At 32.2% G+C, this 25,040-nt stretch overlaps 1 protein-coding gene across 5 annotated transcripts in view; it reads right to left on the bottom strand.

Annotated features, from left to right (window-relative positions):
• Positions 1-8,404: 8,404 nt before the first annotated feature.
• Positions 8,405-25,040, bottom strand: part of LOC130667315 (homeobox protein 5-like) — a 173,513-nt gene continuing 156,877 nt past the window's right edge. For 3 of the 5 annotated variants that reach the window (XM_057468823.1, XM_057468822.1, XM_057468824.1), the window contains 3 exons: positions 23,911-24,065; positions 18,787-23,832; positions 17,092-18,699 (listed from right to left, as the gene is read on the bottom strand). In XM_057468823.1, coding sequence (XP_057324806.1) covers positions 17,590-18,699; positions 18,787-23,832; positions 23,911-24,065 — 6,311 coding nt within the window. In that variant the 3' untranslated portion in view covers positions 17,092-17,589. Of the gene's footprint in view, positions 9,774-11,708; positions 11,953-15,494; positions 15,643-17,091; positions 18,700-18,786; positions 23,833-23,910; positions 24,066-25,040 lie in introns of those variants that run through there. The other 2 variants (XM_057468825.1, XM_057468826.1) reach the window with 2 other exon arrangements.

The raw sequence follows: 25,040 nt of genomic DNA, 5'->3' as shown, positions 1-25,040 counted from the left end.
TGAAACCAGTGAGAAGGGGGGATAAACAGAAAAGGAGGGAGATAAATTGATTCAGGAGTAAAAACAAAGATTTGACCCGACCTGAGTTCCCCTCAATCGCTTTACTCAGTATACCGAGTTCTACTTGTCTTGTTTTGTAAAGACTAGCTCTCTTTATCTTTTACTCCCTTTTTATGTTTCTTATACCGCCTAACAGTAATATCACCTCTACAGTGAACTAAACGCCCACGTGACTCGACACACAACTTTAACGCCCACGTTGTCGCCACTCTGTTCTCATGAGCCGAATTCGGTGTACATGAGTACACAAGTACACATATCAAGAGAGAAAAGCTCCTATTCTTTTCCTGTACACCACGACAGCACATACTTGTTTTTTCATTATACATGTACACCATTTTTTATTGTTTTCTTTTTCATTGATCCTTCTTGATTAACTTCTCCCTAAATTACTTTCTCTTGAGAATATTCTTGAAAAAAAAATTATTTTATCATTTAACTTTAATGGATAAAAATAATTCAATATTCTCCATTATTTAATTTGCGTGTTAATAAACGATAACTACCATTAGTTAAATTTAATGAGTATTAATTTGCATGAACAAAAATCATGCAAAATAAAAAGTCATAAATAAAATTAAAAAAAAAAAATTGAAATTATCAAAACATTATCAGAATAAACGAAAAGACTTTAGTGGGTATTATATAGATCATGTGATGGTCTGCAACAAAAGATGAAAAACTAAGAGGGAAAAAATGGGGTGAAAAAAAGCTTGTGGAAATTTTGTATCTCCTGATTTCCCTAGCATCAGAGTAGCATAGCCCAGTAGTCCCGGTCTTTGCGTGGGCGCAAGCACTACAGAATACGCAGGTGCGAGGAAGAGCAGAAGAGAAGAGAGAGATAAAGGGAGAGACGATGAGCCTGAATAAGAGAGAAAGAGTAAAGTTGCGTGGGCTCAGGGGGTTGTTGAGGAGAGTTGAGAGTGGAGGCCAGAGGGTAGACGGAGAATGGAAGAGGTCGTTGGATACGAGGGGTGAAGTAAGAGGTAACCATTGACGTCACCCGTTGAATTGTTGGGTAGCGAATCAACGTTGCCACATGTTTTGTATTACTTCAAATCATCTTTGCTCGTCAAAGGACTCTCTTTCTCCCTGATGCTTCATTGTATTGTTCGAAGGGTGCGATAGGTGAAGGTAGCGATGAAAAGAGTACCTTGGCTATATATTTACTACCGTCTTAAAGGCAAGAGGAAATAAAAAAGACGTAGGAGTATCATCTGTAAGACGATATGAGAGTTTACTTGAAGGAGCTTGAAAATGTCTTTCCTACAGTGACATGATCCTTTAGTAATTTTTGTCGACAACTATACGACATTTTATTTACCCTCTTACTCTAAAGGGATCGTAGTTTACGTATCTCATATTACTGTTGTTTGACACGAACTTGACGTGGTCATTTTTTTTTTATATTGAATTCCACTACTCTGTTTTATGACATTCCCTCTTCTCTTAGACTTCCGTATTACTTTTATAGGTTTAATAAAACTATATATAATATATTTTTTTACTTTTACCTATACTTCTACCTGCATTAATTTTATTCAGTTTATATAAAAAAAAAAAAAATTAATAAATATCTTTACTGCTTATTTCTCTCTTCTTTTTTTATAAGCTATAATTGAATACTTGGGCTAATAACTTTTTTCTTGAGCGGATAAATAAATAAATTTTTTAAAAAACTAATTGAAAATATACTGGTCGCAAAATAATAGGAAAATATATGGTTTTGGAAACTCGTGAGCTTTTGTTGTTCTCATGAGAGTTGTTTATAGTTGAATATTTCTTTGTATTATTATTTTTTATCTTCTGGAGCATAAAGTACAAAATGTAAAATATAATGAAGTAGAAAATTTTCCAAGTACTTGCGCACAGTGTACATTCATACTATAGATGTTAAGTTTCAACAGCCATGTCAGATGGCCTTTGAACGTCAGCATCACCAGCAGATCGATGAAACAGTCCACTAGCTCTCAGGCTGCGTAGTAAAGGCCGCCTGTTGATATGAGGGCTGGGATTCATTCATAAAATACTGTAAAATCCTCTGCCAATTATTTTGCGTCTTATTTTCATTTTATCATGATTAATAGCTTTTTGTTTACAACCATGGACCAGTAAACTTTTCATATTTGATGAATGTTGAAAATAAATAAAATTTAAATCTAGGTCAACAGAAAAATATTATTTATTTATTTTCATAAAAAAATATTATAATAAAAAAGCAAACAAGAGTGGAGAGCTAAAACCGGATGTATTTTCAAATGAGATATGCTGATATGCTCTATGTAAATGCTAAAAGTTTTTTGTTCATTTTTATTTTATAAAATGACACACGCTTTAACCTTATGAATATATATAATATATATAATGTTGGATATTCATATGAAAATGAAAAATGAACAAATTTTATTTCACGAATAAAAATAACATTTTTTCGTTTTTTTTGTTGTACAATTTTATTATTTACAAAATCGAGGTTCTTTTTACTCGTGATTGTTGACTTATTATTGTTATTATTAATTTTTTTTATTTTTCATAAAAGTTTATTTAATGTATAGGTTTTTATGACACAATTTTCTAGAAAGCTAGCTCTCGTATTTTTTAATGAATTACAATAAAGTACATATATATATATATATATATATATATATATATATATAAATAAATTGAGTTTTATTTGCACAACCTTTGGTTTTTTACAAAATTTCTACAATAGTTTATATATATATATATATATATATATACATAAATTGAGAAAATGTGAACTGTCTTCTTCGTCCTCAGCTTTGCGGTTCCCATTTTTCCCCGTCTCGTTGCCGTCTGAAACTACACAAGTCGTAGTGCCGTGGTCACATTCCTGCTTAAAAAATTCGATAGATTCTTATAGCTGTATGTATAACGACCTATACTTAACTATATCACTTCTCATAGAATTCATTCATTCTCATAAAATCTCTAAGGGAATTTATGAGAATCTATTGGATTCTATGAGATTTTCTAAAAAAGGTTAAAAGAAGTGGTTTCTTACGTGTTTCAGGGTGGGGACTATCGCATGGAAATATAATCGCACTTGGCAAGACCCCACAATTTGCTCCAAAGTCGACCAAACCCGAATGATCGGGATGATCATACACTATAAAAAATCACCGGGGTATGTCCAAGTGGTGTAGGTGTTAAAATTATCGGTGTTAAAGTTACCCCCGAAAGCGGTGTAAAAATAACGCCGCCACCGGTGTAAACATTCTGTACCGGTGCTAAAATAACACCGCTGCCGGTGTAAATATTCTAGACCGGTGTTAAAATAACGTCGCCGCCGGTGTAGATATTCTTTACCGATGTTAAAATATTTGACTTTGTGAATATTTTTACTTACTCGATCACTATACTTGTTAATAAATAATATTCTTTATTAATTTTCATAGAGAACTGACATTTTTTGTGTTTTATAATCTTTAAAGCTAATACTCCAAGCGGACGCAGTTTACCCAGCTTTTACACCGGTATTACTCCGCTTTTACACCTGTTACCCCGCTTTTACAACGATATTACTCCATTTTTACACCGGTTACCCTGCTTTTACACCGATTTTACTCCGCTTTTACACCGGTTACCCTGATTTAACACCGGTGAATTACTCATTCTACACCGTTGTAATTTTACTTTAACACCGGGCGGAGTTAAAATGAGTCCATTTTTAACACCGCTCTTTTTACAGTGTAGTAATGATCGGGATGCGTATTATCTACCTCGTTCATTTTTTAAATTATTTTCTATTGTGTTCTTTTATAATTTCTTCGAGCTAAAGCTTTTTCGTTTTATAGTTCCAAGCAATTTTCTACCCTCCATTTACGTTTTGGTAAATAATATCTATATCTAAAATCTGATTCGTATATACGTTTGCTTATAATTAGATTTTTCAGTATTTAAAGTAAATCATGCATGAGGATGAGCTTTTTTTGTGACAGTTATCGCCCTCTAAATGCTGGAAGCTAAAGTTAGGAGAGCAAAACTCGTCTGATCAGTCAATGGAGATAACTCGAGTAGAGGGTTGTTTTCTCGGCAAGTAGATAAGGTTCACTGTGGTCAGACTAGATGGCACTGACCTTCGGGCACTTTTTAATAATGTCCTTTTGAAGTTATAGTTATCATTTTTTAATTACTATATCAGAATTAATATTTACTATTAAAGATATAAGTTATTCTTATACAATTATAGAAATGGGGCAGACAAATTGGAAATTTTCAAGGAGATTTAACTTTTATTATGAGCATACTTATAATTTTACTTTACGTTTTTATTTAAAAAAATTAAAAATATGAGGTCTCTGAAGCTCAAACTATTTAAAATTCATTAATAAATTATAAATACGATTTAAAACTTAAAAAAAAATGTTGGTAGCCTTTTTTGTCAGGCCATTTTTATATAAATAATTATTAAAATAAAATACTATGACAAAAGATAAATATACATATATTTATCTCTAGAATAGCTTAAATTTTAATTTATAATTATGCAATTAAAGTTATGAATTAGTTTTGAATACACTGTAAAAAATTGAGAGTAAATTCGGAGTGATTTCAGATTTTATTTAAATTCGAATTCACTCCCACTGGGAGTTCCGTAATTTTTAATACGATCATTCCAAATACGGAGTCAATTAGGAGTTTATTTTTCCATCGGAGTGATTTGGATTTTATTTCACTCTGATTTGGAGTTTTAACATTGAACTAAACTTCCCTTCAGAGTTAATTTAACTCCGAGAAGATTAAATAAAAAAACAGTCATCTACTCCAAATTTACTCGGGATTTAAACTCGGTCGTACCTAACAAAATCTCAAATTTAAGAATTCTAATTACTTTGTGAATATTTATGGGACTCGGATGATGAAAATCTTTCGAGGAAGTTCGGCTTCTGCTTTTAGTCGGAAGCTAAGAAAATTGCTGTTATGATAATTATTTAATAAATAATTAGAATTGTTAAATTCGAGATTTCGTTAGGTGTGGCCCAGCCTTCTGCTTTCACTCCACTTTCAAATTTTTTCCAGTGTATTAAAAAGGATACTAATAATAAATAACAAATAGAACATTGAAAAAAATTTTAAACTTGACGTGTTAATGATTTATTAACTTATTTTTTTATTTTCACATACAATAGTATTATGCGTGAACGATCAAACATTGTATAAACAAAATTTACAAAATAAAGTATAAGTCTTTACAGCTAAAAGCTACTAATTAGTAGTAGATCACATAGCTTCATACTTTTTATTTATTTATTTATTTATCATTCTTTTCTTTATATCTGCGTACGACTCACGTTTATCGCGTCCGACACACTCAATCTAATTTTATTCATTTAAAATTTATTTTTTACGCTCTAAACCTTAACTTCTGATTATTAAATAAGGTAGCCTTTATTTTAACTAATTCATCTAGTAATATATATTTTATATTTATATATTATATAAATTGTATGTAGAAGGGGTGGGGGTTTGCTTCTTTTTTTTCTTCTTCATTTTACACCAGTATATTACACTCATTATTCATTATAATAATTAAATTAATTTTTTTTATATAATCGTCTACATGTAAATATAAAATTATTTATCGTCATCTCTTATCATTACAACATTTGATAATTCATACATACATATGCATATGTATATTTATATATAAATATCTATATCCATATATATGCATATATCATATGTAAAATTGGTTTTAATCATTACATATTTTTATATTTCACTTAATTATGTACTATATATATATATATTTATTTAATTCAATGAGTTTGTCATGTTTCTAGATATTAAATAGTTTTTTTTTTTTAATGATTTTAATTATTCACTGTAAAATATCTTTGCACTACTTTTAATTATTATGAATTATTTTTTTATGGCTCATATTTATTATTAATATGTTTGTAAATATTATTATTAATGTTATCTTCTTTTTATTACAATCATTTGTTGTCGGAAAAACTCGTCAATATTTTTACTCAGACGTCCGTCCTAACTTTTATCTTAGAGAAAAAAAAGGACAATTGGTTGAAATTTTTTAATAGTTTGTGAAATAAGTGGGTATTTAATTATGTGATAGTTTCCAAATAATTTACTTCAATTATTACCCAGAAAAAAAATGATTTTTTGACGCAAAAAATTTTCACTTGCTCTGAGAAAATTTTTATTTGTCCCAATAAATTTCTTGGGGCGGAAAAAAAATTTTTTAAGGGAAAAAAAATCTTGCGGCAAGAAATCATTTTTTTCTGTACACTAAGAAATGAAATAAAAATTTTTAAATTTATCAACGAGATTGGAGTGCGTATTTATTAAAAATATTATTTATTATTCATTATTTGTTATTGTTATATTTATAGTAATTATAATTAAAGTATACTATGATTATTACTAACTCTGATCAGTTATTTTAAAGTTTATCATAAAAATCACATGCAATTGACTTGAGGTCAGTGATAATAATTATATATTAAAATCATTGGAATAAACTATCGTACTTCCAATCTCGTATTTTTAATTCGTTAAAACTTTTCATTTGATATTCCGGTTAAAACGTCTGTTTTACGCAGCTATTAAGGCGCATCAATTTACATTTCTTATAAATAAAAATATGTAGAAATACAATATTCAAATTTGTAATTTTTTTTAAAACGTTTGATTCTGATTGCATATATATATGGTGGCAATGGCATTACTTGTTATTTTTTTTCTTGAAATAAAAATGTTTTTTTTTTTTTTCAAATTAACAAAAGTTTGTACAAAAGAATTTGGCCGGACGTCATTCTAAATTAAGAAAATTTTGTTAATAAGGAAATTTACTGATATTTCCCGGCGATATGTACACAATCCATTTATTCTTGATTTAATAATTACTTAATTATTAATTTTAAAAAAAATTTACCGGATTAGCAATAAGCAATAATTAATAAACGAGATTTTTGATTTTTATTTTTAGATTAATTCTTTTAAATTTATTTACAAATGCGCTGATAAGACTGTAAATTATATAGTAATTTAAAAAAATATATAATTAATCCTTTATGGTCACTGTTTTTTTAATCATGACAAATAACATTTGACTTACTCTAATTACTTTGTTTTTTTTTTTTTTTGGGAAACTGAACTAATTATTTTCTTTTATTTTGATTAAGTTTTTATCATCTACCCAACATCAATACTAGAGTAAGTAGAAAAAATTTTCTAAAAAATTAAAAAAGGCTTCACACAATTGAAATTTAAAAAAAATTCTATTTCCTGTCTATTTATACTCTGGAAAACTTCAGTAAATTACATTTTTTATATAAAAATAAAACATATCTTGAAAGTCAACATAAAAAAATTATTTGAGATAGTGACCAAAAAAGGATTAATTATTAATTACATAATAAATTGTACAGTGGAAGTAAATTTTTGATATTAAATTGTTTATTGTCTGTTATATGTTGATGTAAGCCAAGATCCGGTGTACCGTTTATTTAAACTTTTTAAATATTTACTCAGAGACTTGTGCTCCGTTTACGATAAATCTATTACTAGCACCATTGTATCATTTTGTCATAATTATTTAAAATTTTAAATTACTCAATTTAAATTTATATTCTCATACAAATAACGCAGAGCCAAATTAATTTCCATTATTACATTTGCTTTTTATTTTGTTTGATTAAGTTTATGATTATACGATATCCATTTTAATTTTTATTTTAACTTTATTCTCAATAAAAAACCTGAGTCTCATTTAAGTCAATTAAAATTGTCCACGCATTCGCTACACGAGATTGTAGTCATGCAGGTCTAAAATTATCTGTCATCATTACTATTATTATTATTATTATTATTATTATTATTATTATTATTTTATGTTTACAATATTAATTATTATTTATCCATTTAATTAATTATTTAATAATAATATTTTAATTATTGGTCATCAATGATCGTCTGAATTTCTCGTTACTATTCGGGTAAATAATTGTGTGCAAAAATATTATCATTATTAGTTATCAATTATTATAAATATTATTATAAACATCATAAATATTAATTCGTTTACTCACGATTATTTGTGGGAAGAAATGAACTGGCAAGACTCGAGTAATCGACTATTGTTAATTTAATTACTATTTACTTCATTTCAAATAATTAATAAAAGTTTTTTATTTCAGATTAAAATTAAACTAATAAAAATATAAGTGATAATTATCGTCAACGAAAAAAAAATAACATAGTCCTTAATAAACAGTATATATAAGGGAAATATGTTGATAATTAATAAATAACTGCGATCGTAAAGGAACAAAATTGTCGGACATAAAATTCAAAATAATTAATTTATTTATTTATTCATTCATTAATTAGCATTCCATAAAAATACTATATGTTACCCATAAATTATGTCTATAGGTTTGGAATAAATTATGCGCCTGTGGTACATAAAAAATGGCTAAATTATTATGCTTAATTTGTCGTTAATTAATTATGTTAATCTTCATTAACTAATTTAATCTATGCCATTTTTTTCGTTACAAAAACTATAGTGACATGATTATTCAGACTTGACAGGAATATACGATTGATTGATTAATGATTGATTAAAGTTACCATTTTTGAATCCTCTAAAGCCCGAGGCCTATTATTTTTTTACTCCATTTATTATTAATTTTTCCTTTAATTTTATCAGTTATCATTATCATTGATATTATTATCATAATCATAGTCATTACAATGAATTAATTCACAATATATATTACAAGTAACGTAATCACATAAAAATGGGAAGCAAGAAGTGCAAGAAAATTCATCATCAGAATTTTCAAATTGCATTTTATAATTTTATTTATAATTCTACATAATAATAATAATAATAATAATAACAATAATAATAATAATAAAATTGGTCAAAAATTTTGAGATACAAAATGAATTTATATCACTGTATTTTAAATAACTTTTTTTATTATTTATTAGACTACTAAATAATAATTATTTATTAATAGATTAATAATTATATTAATTAATCAATAATTAATATTATACAAACTCATAATATTACAATAATATTAATTATATTATTAAATGATAATATATATTTACAAATACAAATATTAATATCACCCCCACCCAATTGTTCATTATCAACCACAAAATTTTTATTTATCATTTTATTTATTTCGTGAGTATTATTCCCATTATACTAACGGAATTATCTCCTTTACACTTATCTTAGTTCATTACCATAAGAATAATAATAATAGTAGTAGTAATAATAATAATATTAATGATAATGATAATAATAATAATAATATTTATCATTATTATTATTATATATACAGTTTTAAAAAAAAGCGTTGAAATAAAACGCACTGATACACAGAATTACGTTTATATTATTTTCCGTAGCAATAATTATAATTATTATTTGTCAATAATTATAAATTATTAAAACTGTTATTGATTATATTAATCACCGACAAGTCGGCTACCGTTTGCTGCTGAGTTAGCAGATTATTTTGTTACTTTTTTTATCTTGATTCAAATTTTTGACGTTGCTTGAAACTGACGATGCCTTTGATGATCTTGCGCTCTGTGCAAATTGTTTTCGAATTTTATTTGGAGTATCTATATCACTTATGTGGTCCAATTCGGCCATGGCTTCTTGAATCGCATTCTCCAGCTGCATATTCAGTTTACGATTTCTATAGAGAGAGAGGTTTTCAATCATTTTTTTATTTTAATACCAAACCTTATTTATTTTAATTGATATTCAATTATGTCTAAATATATAAATCATACATTTATCAGAATGCACGACAAACACGACTACTGATTTGATAAATTCAACTGCAGGTTTTATTATAAATGCTATACGTTAGAAAAAAAATGATAATTTTAGCATTTGAATATTCAAATTATTAATTATATAATTGGGAATATTATAAATTAATTATTGGAATATTCAGAGAAGCAAAAAAAAATAGAGACTACGATAAAGGCAGGTACAAGAAGCTGTTACAGTTACGAGTATAGCATTTATAAGTGTGTTAGTATAGATTTTTATTTATATTATTGTGAATATTAATTGACGTTACTATTAATTTAACTAAAGGAGTACATAACTTCAGAGTTACAACAAACAACTAACTTTAGAGACCTTATCAGCGGCGAAATGTTAATTAGTCTTTGACCTATATTTGAAAATAATAAATTTTTTTTTTTAATATAATTACTGTACCGAGTTGGTTGGAAATTTCCTTCTTCAGATCGGCTGCCTAATTTCATAACACAGTAAGGGATACATTTTTCAAAATCGATTTTCTAGTATTTTTAGTTCCAGTGGAGTCTTGCGGACATGATTCAATATAAATTTCAAAAATTGTATCTTTGTCAGTTACTGTGTACTGAAATTGGACAGCCGAGATGACTTGAAATGTATAATCAGAAAAAAAATATTAGGGATAAATTTCATACATTTCTTTTTATCAAAAATGAAAAACTAAAATTATTAATTTTTTGTAAAAGTTTGAATTCACGCGGTCAATTTTTCAAAAATTTCTACGAAATTTAATTTTTAATATGAACCTCTTAATGCTTAACTTGATTGGCCAAAATAATAGACAATTCGATTAATGACCGGTGATTTGGCCTAAAATGTCTTATATACGGAAAAAAGAATAGTGAAAAAATCAGTTTCAAATATCAGCAGTCCCTCTACTTCAAAACTGTAAAAATTACATTACTTTTGAGACGTAGTAATTATTACAGTTTCATATCGACGTTCTAATTAGCAAATTGTCTAACTCCATTCCAGAAAATCCTCCATTTATGAGAAAAAAAAGTAATTCAAAAATTTTTTTTCATCTAAAAATCAATTCCACATCTAGTATATGTATAATATTTGTGTCTAGGTTACTCAAATAATATTTTTTCTGACTATTATCATCTGAAAATTGCACATAATCACCTACTAAAAAATATTAAGTTAGACAATTTGCTAATTAGATGGTCGATATAAGACGTTTTCCATAATTAAGTTTCGTTCAACTACAAACACATTAGAAACTGTGAAATATGGTATCTATACTTTTGTAATAACTTTATTAAAAGAAGTAGTCTCAATTATGACAGTGCAATCTGTAATACTTGAAGTTTTTCATACGAGGGCCCTGTTTTTACACTACACGGAAAAAAGAGCAGTTGAAAAATTACAGTTTCGTATGGTAGTAAAGAGCTCCGAGTCTGAAACTGTAAAAATTACATTTTTTATCAGTACATTTTACACTAATAACAAATATTACAGTTTCAAACTCGATATTGTCGATTTAAACTGTAAAATTTGCTGCTTAAAATTGTATTAATTTTTTTACTATAACAAATTTCTAAAATTACAGTTTAAGCTTTAATGTTTAAAGATTGTTGCCCGGAAGGCCTATTTTTACTGTAGAAACTGTAATTTTTCAGCTGCTCTTTTTTCCGTGTAAAAACTGTAATTTTTCCACTGATCTCTCTCCGTGTGTACTATCCCTGATTTCTAAGCTCGCTAAAGATATGTACTCCTCTAATCAACTGATCTATTAAAAAATAGATCTAGAAAGATTGATCATAAGATCATCCCTGTCGGGTATGCGACTCACTTCCTAAAACGTTTTCGTGCTCGGTGATGTGCTTCTAGGCCGTCGGATAGGGACTTGAGATTCTTGATTTCGACATTGGTTAAGGTCTCACCGGCACCGTACCACCTCACACACACGGTTAAACTTCCTGGTGGTCCAAAAGACTCGACTTTACCCGGCCACGCCGGACTCCCCAGCGCCGCACCCCACACAAGTTCGCCGACTTTCACTTCCCAGTTTCCTTTATCTCCCTCAGACTCCGATACTAATCCAAACAATTCAATAAACATTTAGCTTTCTAACCCTCATTTATCATCATCATCACTTATCAGACAAATATTTATCATCTCCCCTCAGTTATCCATTCAATTTAAAATATACAATTTAATTACAATGATACTATTTTAATGATTAATGATTCATGATAAACCTTTGCCCCATTACCGTAATATACACGTATTATTCATTATTTCATGATGAAATATTTTTTTTGTTAGATTTTTATTTTAGTGTTGTTATTAATATTTAAACAAAGCTATTATTTTTCTGTGCTATTTATGATAAATTTAAATATATCATAATTATGATAATAAATAAATATCTCATTCAATTATAATGAGATAACGTTTCAGTGCACAAGCAAGTGCATTTTGCAGTGGAATTATTAAACATACATATTATTTATTATTATTATATTTCTTGAATTTATTACGCGATCAGTCTTATATATTTTTTTGAATAAAATGAGTACGGCTTTACTGATCTACTTTATTGACACGAAATTATTCCAATATGGTAACATTTTGTTAATTGTTATTAACATCTTAAGACCCAACATCTAAATGGATAACTTACCAATATTAAGTTAACAATTTTTTTTACAAAATTATTTTCTGATATGTTTATAGTTAAGTTGTATAATTGACGTCACTTGTATGGTGTAAGTTTAATAGTTTTCACTAACCAAATTTATATATGAGCTACTTAACGTCTAAAAATTGTTAATGAGTTGTATTGTTAGAGTTTCATAATTTTTAAGTAGAATTCTTTATAGATTTTTTATTATAGTCTTATAAGGTAAAAGACCTACTTTCTGGTTATAAAGTATTGAGCCTAAATTTAAAACATAAAAAACTTGTGTTTAAAAAAATCGCATTAAAACGTGAAACATATAGATCGTTAGATTAAAGTCTCTTCTACTCCTATCCAAAATTTCATGAACCTGAACAATTTTTTGTCCGTTATAAACAATTAAAGGTTTAAAAACGTGGTTTTTGAGGGGTATAAATTCAAGCAACAACTTTGATTGTGTATAACTTGGTAAATAATTGTTCTGTTGCTATGCTGATTTTTTTGTGTATAGTGAATCATTTCCGAATAGAATTCACGGAAAAAAAAAATTTTTTTTTACAACTCATTGTTATAATTTATCGTCACGGACTATCTTGGGATCTAATTAAGATACGAGTCTTTATGACCAGATAGTAGTACCCGATCACTCCATGTATTTGTGTATCTATATTTAGTACAAATTAGTAGATATAGATATACAAATACACGAGTGATCGGGTACTAGTTCCCTGATTGAGTACTAGGTCTCTTATCTTAGGTGATTTAATATAAATATAAATACTAATAGTGTAGACTATTGATAAAATTTAATATTCATATTGATACTATTAATATTGTTTATATATATTTGCTATTCGGCGTAAGCCTTGGCATCAGAGTTTAATAAATAAAATAAAATATAATTTTTACATCTTTTATTGTATTTCCGTTTAGATATTGGGTCTGAAGATGTTAATAATAATTAACAAAACTTTACCCATATTGTAATAAATTCATGTCAATAAAGTAAATCAGTAAATCCATATTTCCTTTATTCAAAAAAATTATTATTATTATTAAATTTTTTTCATGCGACTTTAATAATTTATTTTAAATTCCAACATACGTGTAATATTTATATACATAAAAAATAAAAGGGTGAAAATGATTTGTGAGAATTGTGAGCCACACCCCGACTGAAATGAACGCAGACCGAAGCAGATCCGCGATAACCCAATTAATGTCATAATATAATTAATAATTACAATTTCGATATTTATTATCACCTCAAAGACTCATGTCATGATGTAATTAGGCGTAATACTTAATTATTTACATACGTATTTACATATATGTATATATATCTATTTATACATTATAATTAGATGTTATTAATTAATAGTAATTTATTTATTTGTTCAAATTTAAAAAAGCGGATGACGTTAACTGTGTGAATGTTTTAGTGCATAATTTACCTACCTGATGGCATTAAAAATAAATTAACGGTATTTATTACCAAATAAACCGCTTACTTGGTTTATCGTCATATAATTATAATATGAACATTTAGTGGTAATAAATACATACTGCACACTATTTACAAGGCTATAATTATAATTATAATTGTTAATAATTACAATTGTTTATGATACTGGCAATTGCAGTTGTAATTATAATTAACAGTGAAAACCATCACCCAACAAGCGTTTACGCAAATTAAATGAGAATGATTCATGCATGTAAAGTGAGCGTTAGCATGCTACCGCGAGTGCAACGAGTACGTTTAATGCAAAGCTTATGTATGTACATACTACGTATATATACACATATTACATTATATTGCAGTTATCGATAGTACAGATAATTAAATGTGAATTTAATTAATGTATAAAGATATGGAAATTCATAGAAAGTATATGCCTGTATTTAATGCGAGTTGCTCATACAATTCATTTTATTATCTTGTATTTTTTGATAGAACAATGTCGTTTTTTTTTGTTTTTCTCAATTTACGCTAATGAGCAGATAAAATTGGAAAAAAAAATTTGATAAACGGTTAACCCTGTGAGTGAACCCCGAAACTTCCCGCTGTTTTCGAGCTCAGAGAACTCGAAAACGTTAGTATTGGTAAACTTTTGAGCTCTTTGAGTTAGACCGAAAAAATATACATTTTGATGAAAAAAGTAATTTTTATCCGACGGTATCTTTGGAAAAAGTTGACCGGCTTGCACGTGCTTGCGGCAATTAAAGAACTTGTTGAGACTTAGATTTGATCAAATTTTTATTTTTAGTATAATTCGTAAACTACTCGACCGATCGACTGCAAAATTTGAGTTCTAAGTCTTGAGCCCTTTTAATTGCCGCCAAAAATGTCCAAATTGGTCGATTCGTTTCAAAGATATCGTCGGGCAAAAAAATTTTAGACACACACACGGAGAGACGGACAGACGGACGTCTGAAAATGGTCAGATTATAATTCGACATCTGATGAAAATTCGATTTTTGAAAATCGGACCAAAACTACTAACTTTCTTTTTTTAAAAAATTTTCAATTTTCACAGCGGGAAGTTAAAAAAAAAAGAAATATTAATAAAAGTCATGCTAGTAATTTTTTATGACTAGAAATAAGTAATCATTTGAATAATGGACAATTTAATTATCAACAAATAGTTATTTTTTTAGAATTAAAAAATGAATTTATCAATAACAATGAATGCGACTTGATAACCGACATTGGAACTTGTATAAACAAAATAACCGCAATAAATTAAATTGCAAACAATAGTATCAGTGGAAATTGTAAACCGAAGAGGATGTTTATTGTCGAATAGTTTCTATTAACCGTAAACGTTATTGCGAGTGATATATTTGGATTAATGGTAAATGATTGTAGTGGTCGATAGAATAAAATTGATTTTGTAGTGAGCAACACGCATTGAGTTAATGGCTATATAAAATACAATACAAAATACTGACCATCCTGGTCTTCATGCAGAGTCGAGTGCATAGAGTGGATGGAGTCCAGCTTTCGTTTGATTCCCTGACCGAGGGTATGCTCCCTGCCCTCACACCTCACCGTGCTCACCACACCCTCGGTTTGCTTCAACGTCTCTGGTGTATAAATCTAACAAATATAACTTGGTCAACTCATACTATACACTCAAACCATATACATCTATATATTTATATACCGATAGTATTAGTATCTATATATTTATGAATTACTGATGTGTAAAACGCATGCCGTTTCTTTTATTTTTTAATTTATTTAAGGGCATTCTCAGTCACTGCCCTCCCCCGCCCCCACTTTTTTAAAGCATTCAAAGAGTCAATTGTCATGATTGTATTAAAATTTTATTAATTAATTAAAAAAAATGGAAGCATTAATTGAAAAAAGGACACCGTAGTCGCAATTTCGCGGATATAGATTAAAAAAAAATTAATTACAGTTTTTATAAATTGAAGTCAAACTAAATTCGATAAATAAAGGCCAGCTTTTCAAACCGGGTTTAAATTAATATTACTAGTATATCTATACATTAATAATATATAGATGTACCCGTAATAATAATTGAACCCGGTTCGAATTTGAAAATACGAATCATAAAGTTGACATGAAAGTTTTACTTAAAAGTATTAATTGAAAAAATCTAAAAACAATTGACCCTGCGGGAAAACTCCAAAACTTCAAGCAGTTTTCGAGCTCAGGGAGCTGGATCTAGATTTTCTGCAGGCTTTCTTTGGGATTTCTGCACAGGATCCAATAGAATTGTATTGGTTTCTACACGGCTTTGGCCCATATGTGAATTCCATAGAAACTTTTAGATAGGGAACAAAATTTGTTAAGAAATTTCAGTAAAACCTTCATGTCAATTTATGACTCGAATTTACAAAATTTGTATGCTGAAATTTATATACCGAATTTCGTTTAACTCCTAATTGATAACAACTGTATTTTTTTTTTCAATCTATTTCTTGAAGAAATTGCAGCTACGTTGTCTTTTTTTCAATTAATGCTTTAATTTCTTTTAGTTAATTAATTAAATTTCAATACCGCTATGACATTTAGTCATTAAATATTTAAAAAAGTGGCGGGTATTATCTGAGAACGTCCTTAAATGTAAATGATTGTTGTCTGATAGAGTTAAGTTTATTTGAGTATCCAATATGCAAGTAAAGTTTTCAAGTATTGATTGTAGTAATTTGTAATTGTAGTTGTAGTTGTAGTAGAATTTATTTGAGTTTTAAATGAAACAAAATTAATTAAGTGTGAAATTAATTTTTAAAGAACCGTTAACTCTTTCATAATAAAAATTTACCGGAACACTATCGAGATTTATTTTTCTTTTTAATATTTAATATACGGAAGTAATTAATTGCTGATATAAATATAATCAATGCGTAACATCAGCGGTAATTGATATAAAATATTTTTAATCAGTTTATTTATTAATTAAATTTGCTTCAATAAACTCAAAAAAAATAGATAAAAATCCACGGTAAAGAAAAAAATGAAATAAATTTAGAAAAAAATTTCATGCAAAATCATTAACCAATTTTTTAAAAAAACAAATCACGTTCACATGCTCAAGAAGGGCCGCGAGCAATAAAAGTTTATCTGAAGGATAATTATATATTTTTTGAGCATGTATTTATTTATTAATTCATTTATCCATAATAATAATTAATAGCTATTAATTTTTTAATTAATAATAATAATATCAATAGATTGAGTCATTTTTTAAATTCCCCGTCACTGGTCTAAATTACAGAGTACATTTTTTTTTTCTCCTACAAATTAAATCGAATGAAAATAAAAAACTTATTTTAAATAAACATTTAAATGTTAAATAATTACAAACTTAATCGCTAATGAAAGTATAAAAAAAGTTGTCTCAATTATTGATGACAAAAAATAATATAAAAAAAATTACAAACAATTTTTTAAAATTTCTCTAAAAAATATTAACGTATGAGAAATTTATACAAAAAAAAATAGTACGGTAAATAATAATATTTTATATAAATATATATATAACTGTATATATATTTATTAAATATCACGTTGATATTACTCGTCATCAGACGAGTCATCGCTATCGTCCTCAGACAGATCATCATAATTGTATTGATTATTATTACCAACAACAAACAACGTTTTATTATTAGGATTAGGATTGTGGTGATGATAATGATGATGATAGTCAACAACAGCAATGGCATTGGGATCAGACCGGCAATTTACGTCGTACAAGTGACGATAAAGACCTGGGGTGCTCGAACTCGGAGGAACTCCCTCGACATTGTTAAAGTTGATAACTTTCTGACTGGTAACAGTTGCCGGCAATAAATACGTCTCCCCATTGCTAACTACTGTATTACGGCTCATACTATTCATGTTCCCTAACTGTCTTTGCTCCAGCAAGTTTTGCTGCTGATGCTGCAACTGTTGCTGGTGGTGGTGATGCCGCTGCTGGAACTGGTGATGATGCTGGTGGTGAAGCTGCTGGTGTCTGGTATCATTTCTAGATTTGTAAGACTGAGGATTAAGCTCGAGAGTAAGTTCACGCGGACCCTCAACTTCCATAACAATTGTTTCACCCTCAGCAAATGAGTTTAGCGAACGAGGAGCTGAAGTTTCTTGAATTTCCCGCGTCAATTTATTTCCACCCGGTAAAAGCGTATAGTCTGCGTGGTCTGGCACCAATACCTGCTGCTGTTGTTGTCGGTATACATTATCATTATCAGGGGGGACAATATAATTATGTTGGTGATAAATAGCGGAGTGATAATGCCCGGAGTTGTTAATAAGCGAGTGATTATTATTATTCGTTGCTGTTGTTGTTGGTGTTTTGGTAGTAACTGTTGTAGTATCGGAGGAGTGGTTTGGTGATGAGGTGTCCATGTTCTCCTGAGAGTCAACGTAAGTTTTTTCGAGGTGTGTCGTATCTGCTGGCTGGTGCATGTCTACAGTTAAGCGATGAGTGACCGGTGATACGCGGTGATTACCAACCTGAATCCCAGTCGTTACTGTCGACTCGACGTAAGTCTTCCCGTGCTGCAGACCGACCTGACTCATGGCTAGTTCTTTAGTCGTTATTCCTTGGATTCGCCAGTCGTCATTGGGGTTCTGGATGTCGCCCGAGTCCGGTTCGCTGCTTGAGATACAGTGAACCATTGGCTAAATATTTAAAAGTACATTAGTACATGAACATGAACCAGAGATTTTTAATTTTAGAATAAATATATAAATAAATATAATAATTACCGTTGATGAATGATGTCGCGCAGAAATAGGCGGCGCAGGAGATGCCGCTCCGTGGGAGGTGGTGTCAACAGCTGGACTGTTAGACCGTTGGCTATTACCTGGACTGTGTGTGGTAGTATCAGGCGGAGATCCCTGTCTCATGATAGCTGATTGAGCATTGTTAGCCTGATTGCCAGCCGTCTGAGTGGATACTGAATGCCTGACCATCGATGGACTCAGCTGATCAGCTTGCTGGCCATTCTGATCAATAATAATACCAACACTACCACTGCTACTATTATTATTGTTATTTTTATTACCACTTGTACTAGTCAGACTGAATTGCTGCTGCTGGATTTGCTCAACACTCTGCTCGGAGGACGGTGAGCTTATCGTACTTTTTGGCGAAGACGGCGATTTACCTTGTATCATTCCCGCGCTCAGTATATACTGGTTGTGGTCAAGATTCAACGACTGGTCGACATTCCCGTTGCTGGTCGCGACCGACTGAAAGTCCGGAATCTGGTTATTGGAGACCATGGTCGTCTGTTGTTGAACGATTGTCGTGTTCTGCTGTACAAATGTCGTGTTCTGCTGATTAGAAGCCGACGAGACGGCGATATTTTGGGCCGTACCACATGGTACCATCAGCGTCTGTCCGTTCATTTGTATAAACTCCTGCTGGCCTTGAATATTCGACGGCCTCACCTGCGACGTATTGAATGTCATCTGCTGATTAGGGCTCACATTAGCGACTATCGGACTCAGTTGGTTGCTAAAAGACGTCGTTCCATTCACTAAAAACTGTCCGCTGTTTGATGACAGAAACTGCGTGCCGGGACTGTGCTGTTGGATTAGTTTACCACCCGCAGCTTGAGGCGCGCGAATTACCATCCCCGCGGGGCCCGCGGCAAGAATACTTTGACTGGGACTAAAAATTCCACTGTGACTTTGTATAGGCGTCAGTACGTTTTGTCCATTTACGTTTTGAATCTGCAACTGCATGCCCAGATTGCCTGTATCTTGGAGTAAAGTCGCAGTGCCGTCAGCAGACATCACCATACTGCCAAGACCAGGTACAATAAATTGCTGGATAGTCGGGAAATTCTGTACCATACCTGTAGCACCGTTCAATAAATTTACGGGCTGCAGTAGATTGATCTGTTGTGTTGGCTGAGGATTAGTTATTATCTGCTGGGTATTGAATTGCGCGGAAGTGGCACCTGTTTGTCCATTCATAACCAATTGGGCTGGCGCGCCGCCTTTGCCAGGTACTATTGTCAATGCCTGTAACATCGGTCCGCCGATGCTCTGAGTCTGGAAGTTCTGCTGAGCAAAGTTGGACTGACTCTGCATCAGCATCCCGGTGTTTTGTTGGGACGAAGCGATATGAAGCATTGAGGCAACTGTCTGTGAATTATTTTTACGCTTCTTGTAGACTTTTTTCTTGGTGATAGTCGACTCAGGACTCAGGAGATTCGCCTGTCGGTTAACGATATTCTGGTTGTTAGTAACAGCGCGGGTGACATCTTGATTAGCTTCAAGTATTGATTGGGCGTTTTGTAGTACGTTGCCAGTAGCGACAGTTAAGTGAGGAATCTGTACATTTTGCCCGTGAATGCTGTCCATAGTCATCACACCGGGTTGTATTAGTACGGGAGTTTGAATGGTATTGACCAGTACGGTGGGCTGTCCGATAACTTGTTGCGCTACTCCAACAGCTGGTATGACTTGACTTACAGCCCCAGTCACACTAGTTACCATTGGCGACACTGAGAGAGGTGGCATAGAACTGCCATTTGAAATAATTTTTGGCGGAGGTGGTGCCATTACGCCGCTTATACCAGAACCCGTGCTGGCCATTATCAATTGTCCACCGCTGGACACAAATATATGACCCGGCGGTAGAGTTGAACCGCTCGAGTGCTTCAGTACTCCACCAGAAGCAATGACGTTGTGTACTTGAACGTTGGACTGTTCTTGATGATTATGCGGCAATGAAGATCCAGTACTCACAGCATGAGGAACTTGGATACTACTCACGACGCTCTGCACCATTTCCAGCGGTGACTTGGACACCATAGTTTGAGACTGACTGTGAATTATTGGGGTCATGTTCGAATGATGCGCCGACGAGACTACAATGCTCGCTGTTGGTGTTGATAACGTGTTACTGTGGGACTTGCTGGACAAAATATTTGGTATCACGGAGTTATGAATCCCAGAAGGCGTGTTGATGGACACTGTAGCTGTATTAGCTCTACCCGCAAGCACGGAAGTTATTGTATTTGAGCTAAAGGTATGCCCACTTGCCATAGTAGTGATTACAGTCGGGTTTCCACTGTAGGGGATCATAGAAATCCGTTGAATTGAATTTATCGTGTGAGGATGGGGCGCGTAACCTTCGGGTGTCGTCGATTGTCTCGTTTGCGAGGCTGACTTGTGACTGATCGAGTGTGATGTGCTTTCAGCAGTAGACCCTCCTCCTAAAATAGACGTCTGAGAAGGCGATGAACTCGGTGATATTGTACTTGATGCTGTTGTCATCGACAGACTTGATGCTTGACTTTGATCTTGATTTATGTTATTGCTATTATTAGCACTGGTGTTATTTATTGTAATAGATGATTGCGAAGGCTGCTGACCGGGTGTCAGTGACTGCGGTGGCGGGGCCTGAGAGTGTGAGTGAGGCGTAGGTGGCTGGGAGTAACTATGCGGTGTCGATGGCTGTGACGAAATAAGACTCTGCGGTGTCGCTGGTTGTGACAATGACGACACCGGAGTTTCCGAGTTCGCCGGACTGTTGATGCTCACCGGTGATCCGTGACTTGTGCTGATAGTCCCGCCTTGTATTGGCCACGAGTCCATTTGTTGATTCGCCGCGAATCTGTCCCCGTAAGTAGACGACGTCACCGGGTCATCACGCTGATCTGAATGCATGACGTACTGCCGGTGAATTTGCTGGTGCTTGAACTGATCGGTCATGTAAGGCTGAGTATCTGCACTTGTCACACATCCATGGCATGACCCAGTGTCGGAATCATTTGCGTTGCCTATCGACGTGGGCGTCATGCTGCTGTGCACTACAACCGGGGAAGTTGCGTGATTTTTACCCGTGTTACAAATCGACGAGCTTGTTGGACTTGTCGCCGACGAGGGCTTTTGATGTATAATATAACTACTATTGTTTCCATGAACTTGTTGAGATGGCATTTTATTATTATTATTAATATTATTAATCATTATTTGACTACTACTAACACCTGTTTGTCTTGATATTGTACTATTTAGTAAAGCCGTTTGTTGGGCAAGATATCCACTGGGATCATCAAGAAAACTAGGACTACTGTTATTGTTGATGCTATTATTACTACTAGTATTACTATTATTATTATTATTGTTAATGTTATTATTAACCGTAGATCCAATTTGATTAGGCTGTGATTTATCACTGAAGTCATCTTCGGAACCGGGACTGGGCTGCTCGATGCTCCTGATTTCGGCCATATGATGACGTTGCTTTTTAGCCAGAGACTTGCTGGGCTTGGCTTTTTTACGTGCGACTTCGTCATTCCAGGCGGCCGCGGGAGGAATGTGGTGATGGAGCGGCGGCACGCGGTCCAAACTATTGCACGTTATGTTGTGGATAGTCGCCGCGGGTGATGACTGATGTGAAGGTACATTAGTACGGGTTTGTTGACCCCACATCTGGTTCCTTTGGTTAAAGAGATGGCCTGGCTGCCCATTAGTGACTATTGATTGAGTATCGATGCTGTTAATATTTGTGGGACTCCTTCCCGCTTGACTGACCAGCATATACTGCTGCTGCTGCTGTTGTTGGTGTTGTTGCTGCTGCTGCTGTTGTTGCTGATGGCCACTCTGTTGCTTCTGCTGTTCTATTGTAATTTTATTGGGATCACAGTTTCGTGTAAATTGTATCTGGTGCTGATACATTCGTTGCATACTGTCATGATTTATATTTTGCATGTTGCTATTTTGTACGTGATGCCGCACGTTGTGGTTATGCATCATCAACTGCTGCTGCTGATGTTGTTGCTGTTGTTGTTGTTGTTGTTGCTGTTGCTGAGACAACTGTTTCGCATTCATATCATCATCAGCACTTATTGACGGAGTGCGATGCCTTTGATGCTGTTGCTGGCCATCGGAAGTATTCATTGCCGAAATAAGTTGTCCATTCGACTGCTGCGCAATATCATTCAAGTGATGCGTCATACCCTGATGATTGAATTGCATTGGCTGCTGGCAAACCTGAGACATCTGTTGCTGATGTTGCTGCTGCTGTTGTTGTTGCTGCTGTTGTTGTTGTTGCTGTTGCTGCTGCTGCTGTTGAAGCATGTGAAACTGATCAATCTGATTCTGCATCATGTGCTGTTGATTCGTTTGCTGCTGCTGGTATTGCATTGAATGCTGATGCAGGGGATGCATCTGCTGATGCATCTGATTCTGTGAATTTTGCGGCTGGATGTGATGAATAAATCCATCGTGATGGGCATTAAAATTAACTTGCTGATCCTGATTGTGATGCTGTGTGTGCTTTTGCATTTGAAGATGCATCTGCTGCTGCTGCTGCTGGTTGATGTGTTGCTGCTGCATCGCCTGCACCGACTGATCATTCAGCTGGTTCAGTTGGTAGTGCGGTGACTGCTGGTGAGACAACTGATTAGCAAGAACATTTTGATGATGTTGTGTCATATGTTGCTGCATCAACTGCTGCTGCTGTTGTTGTTGCTGTTGCTGTTGCTGCTGCTGTTGTTGCTGCTGCTGCTGTTGCTGCAGCATCAACTGTTGCTGCTGTTGTGTCATATTATTGATGTTGTTAAAATTATTTGTTTGTTGATTCATGATCAACGGGTTGCCCATCAACATACTCGTCATATTGTGGGAATTTAGTCTCTGCTGTATATTATTATTATTATTATTGTTGTTGGTATTGTTGTTCCTCAGAACGCAACTATTAGTGTCAATATTTTGTGAAGAGGAATTGATTAATTGATGGCCAATCTGTTGGTTATTCTGCTGAACTGGTATACCAGTCATCGGCCAAACCTGCAGTCAAATGATTTATTAATTATTTTATTATAAAAATAATAAAGGCTTTACTGAATATAAATAAATCTAAATTACCTGAGAGCCATTGGGTGACGGTAAACCATGGACTCCAGTAGCGCCTGCAACTGCAATAGCTCGTTCACGTTGTGCAATTAATTGTGATACTGAAACACCTGAGTATACGTTTCCCACACTACTGAGCTTACGTTTTTTCTTTTTACTCAGGCCATCTGTAAGGATTATAAAATTTTAATTAATTACGTTATATATTAAATTATTATTTTTATTGTCAGCGAGTCTTTGTTCAAGGGATGAGTTGGCAAGGAGTTATATTGAGATAATATTCTCGTTGGTATTCATAGTACATCGGAAAAGCCCTTTGGTGTAATTAAGTTTACGCATAAACTCTGGAATAATCGAAATTCCCAGCGCCTTGAGAGCTACCAGCCGCACGTACTGTAATTCTCGGTCCATGTTAAAATCACGATCCCACTTTATTGTATATAATACAGGATGGTATCTAGCACACCCTTGTATTCCTTGTGTCTCCTGTACCACCCTTTTGTCACCGCCATTCAAACAATCCCCAGAGATTAATTAGACTCCGAAAGACCTGGCGATTCGTGAACGCCGTATAATTAACTCAAGCGACAAAATTACAGGACAACAGTGGCTTATAATAATAATTACTACTTCCGAATAACGAATTTATATACAGCAAATACTTAACGACACTAATTAATTGGCTTAGGTATTTTATTTTATATAAATTCCACGAAATAAAATAATTTCATTCTCTAATTAATTATGAAAGCTCTCGAGTAAACTTTTAAATAATTTTTAATTAATAAAATTTAATTACTTAAAGTCAAAGTAAATATTATGAAACAATAAACCAATAAAGTGAAAGAAATTAAATGAGGCTTTATTTTATTGATACAGTTAAGTCATTTGAAAGCGATTATTAAAGGCTCTAAAGACCAGTTGAGTGTCGACACTAAAATGAAGAGGATCTTGATAAGGTATTTGCATGTACCAACTACATCTACTACTACTTATACTACTACTACTACTACTACTACTACTACTACTACTATTATTATTATAATAATACGTAGAGAGAATGAGTAACAAGAGGGAACTCAACGGTATCAGGGGAAAGTCGTCTTTTATCTGGCAGCCTACGGCGAATAATTATTCTCCGA

The sequence above is a fragment of the Microplitis mediator genome, chromosome 5 (genome assembly GCF_029852145.1).
Source record: "Microplitis mediator isolate UGA2020A chromosome 5, iyMicMedi2.1, whole genome shotgun sequence".
NCBI lineage: Eukaryota > Metazoa > Arthropoda > Insecta > Hymenoptera > Braconidae > Microplitis > Microplitis mediator.
This window is presented reverse-complemented; position numbering and strand designations above follow the sequence as displayed.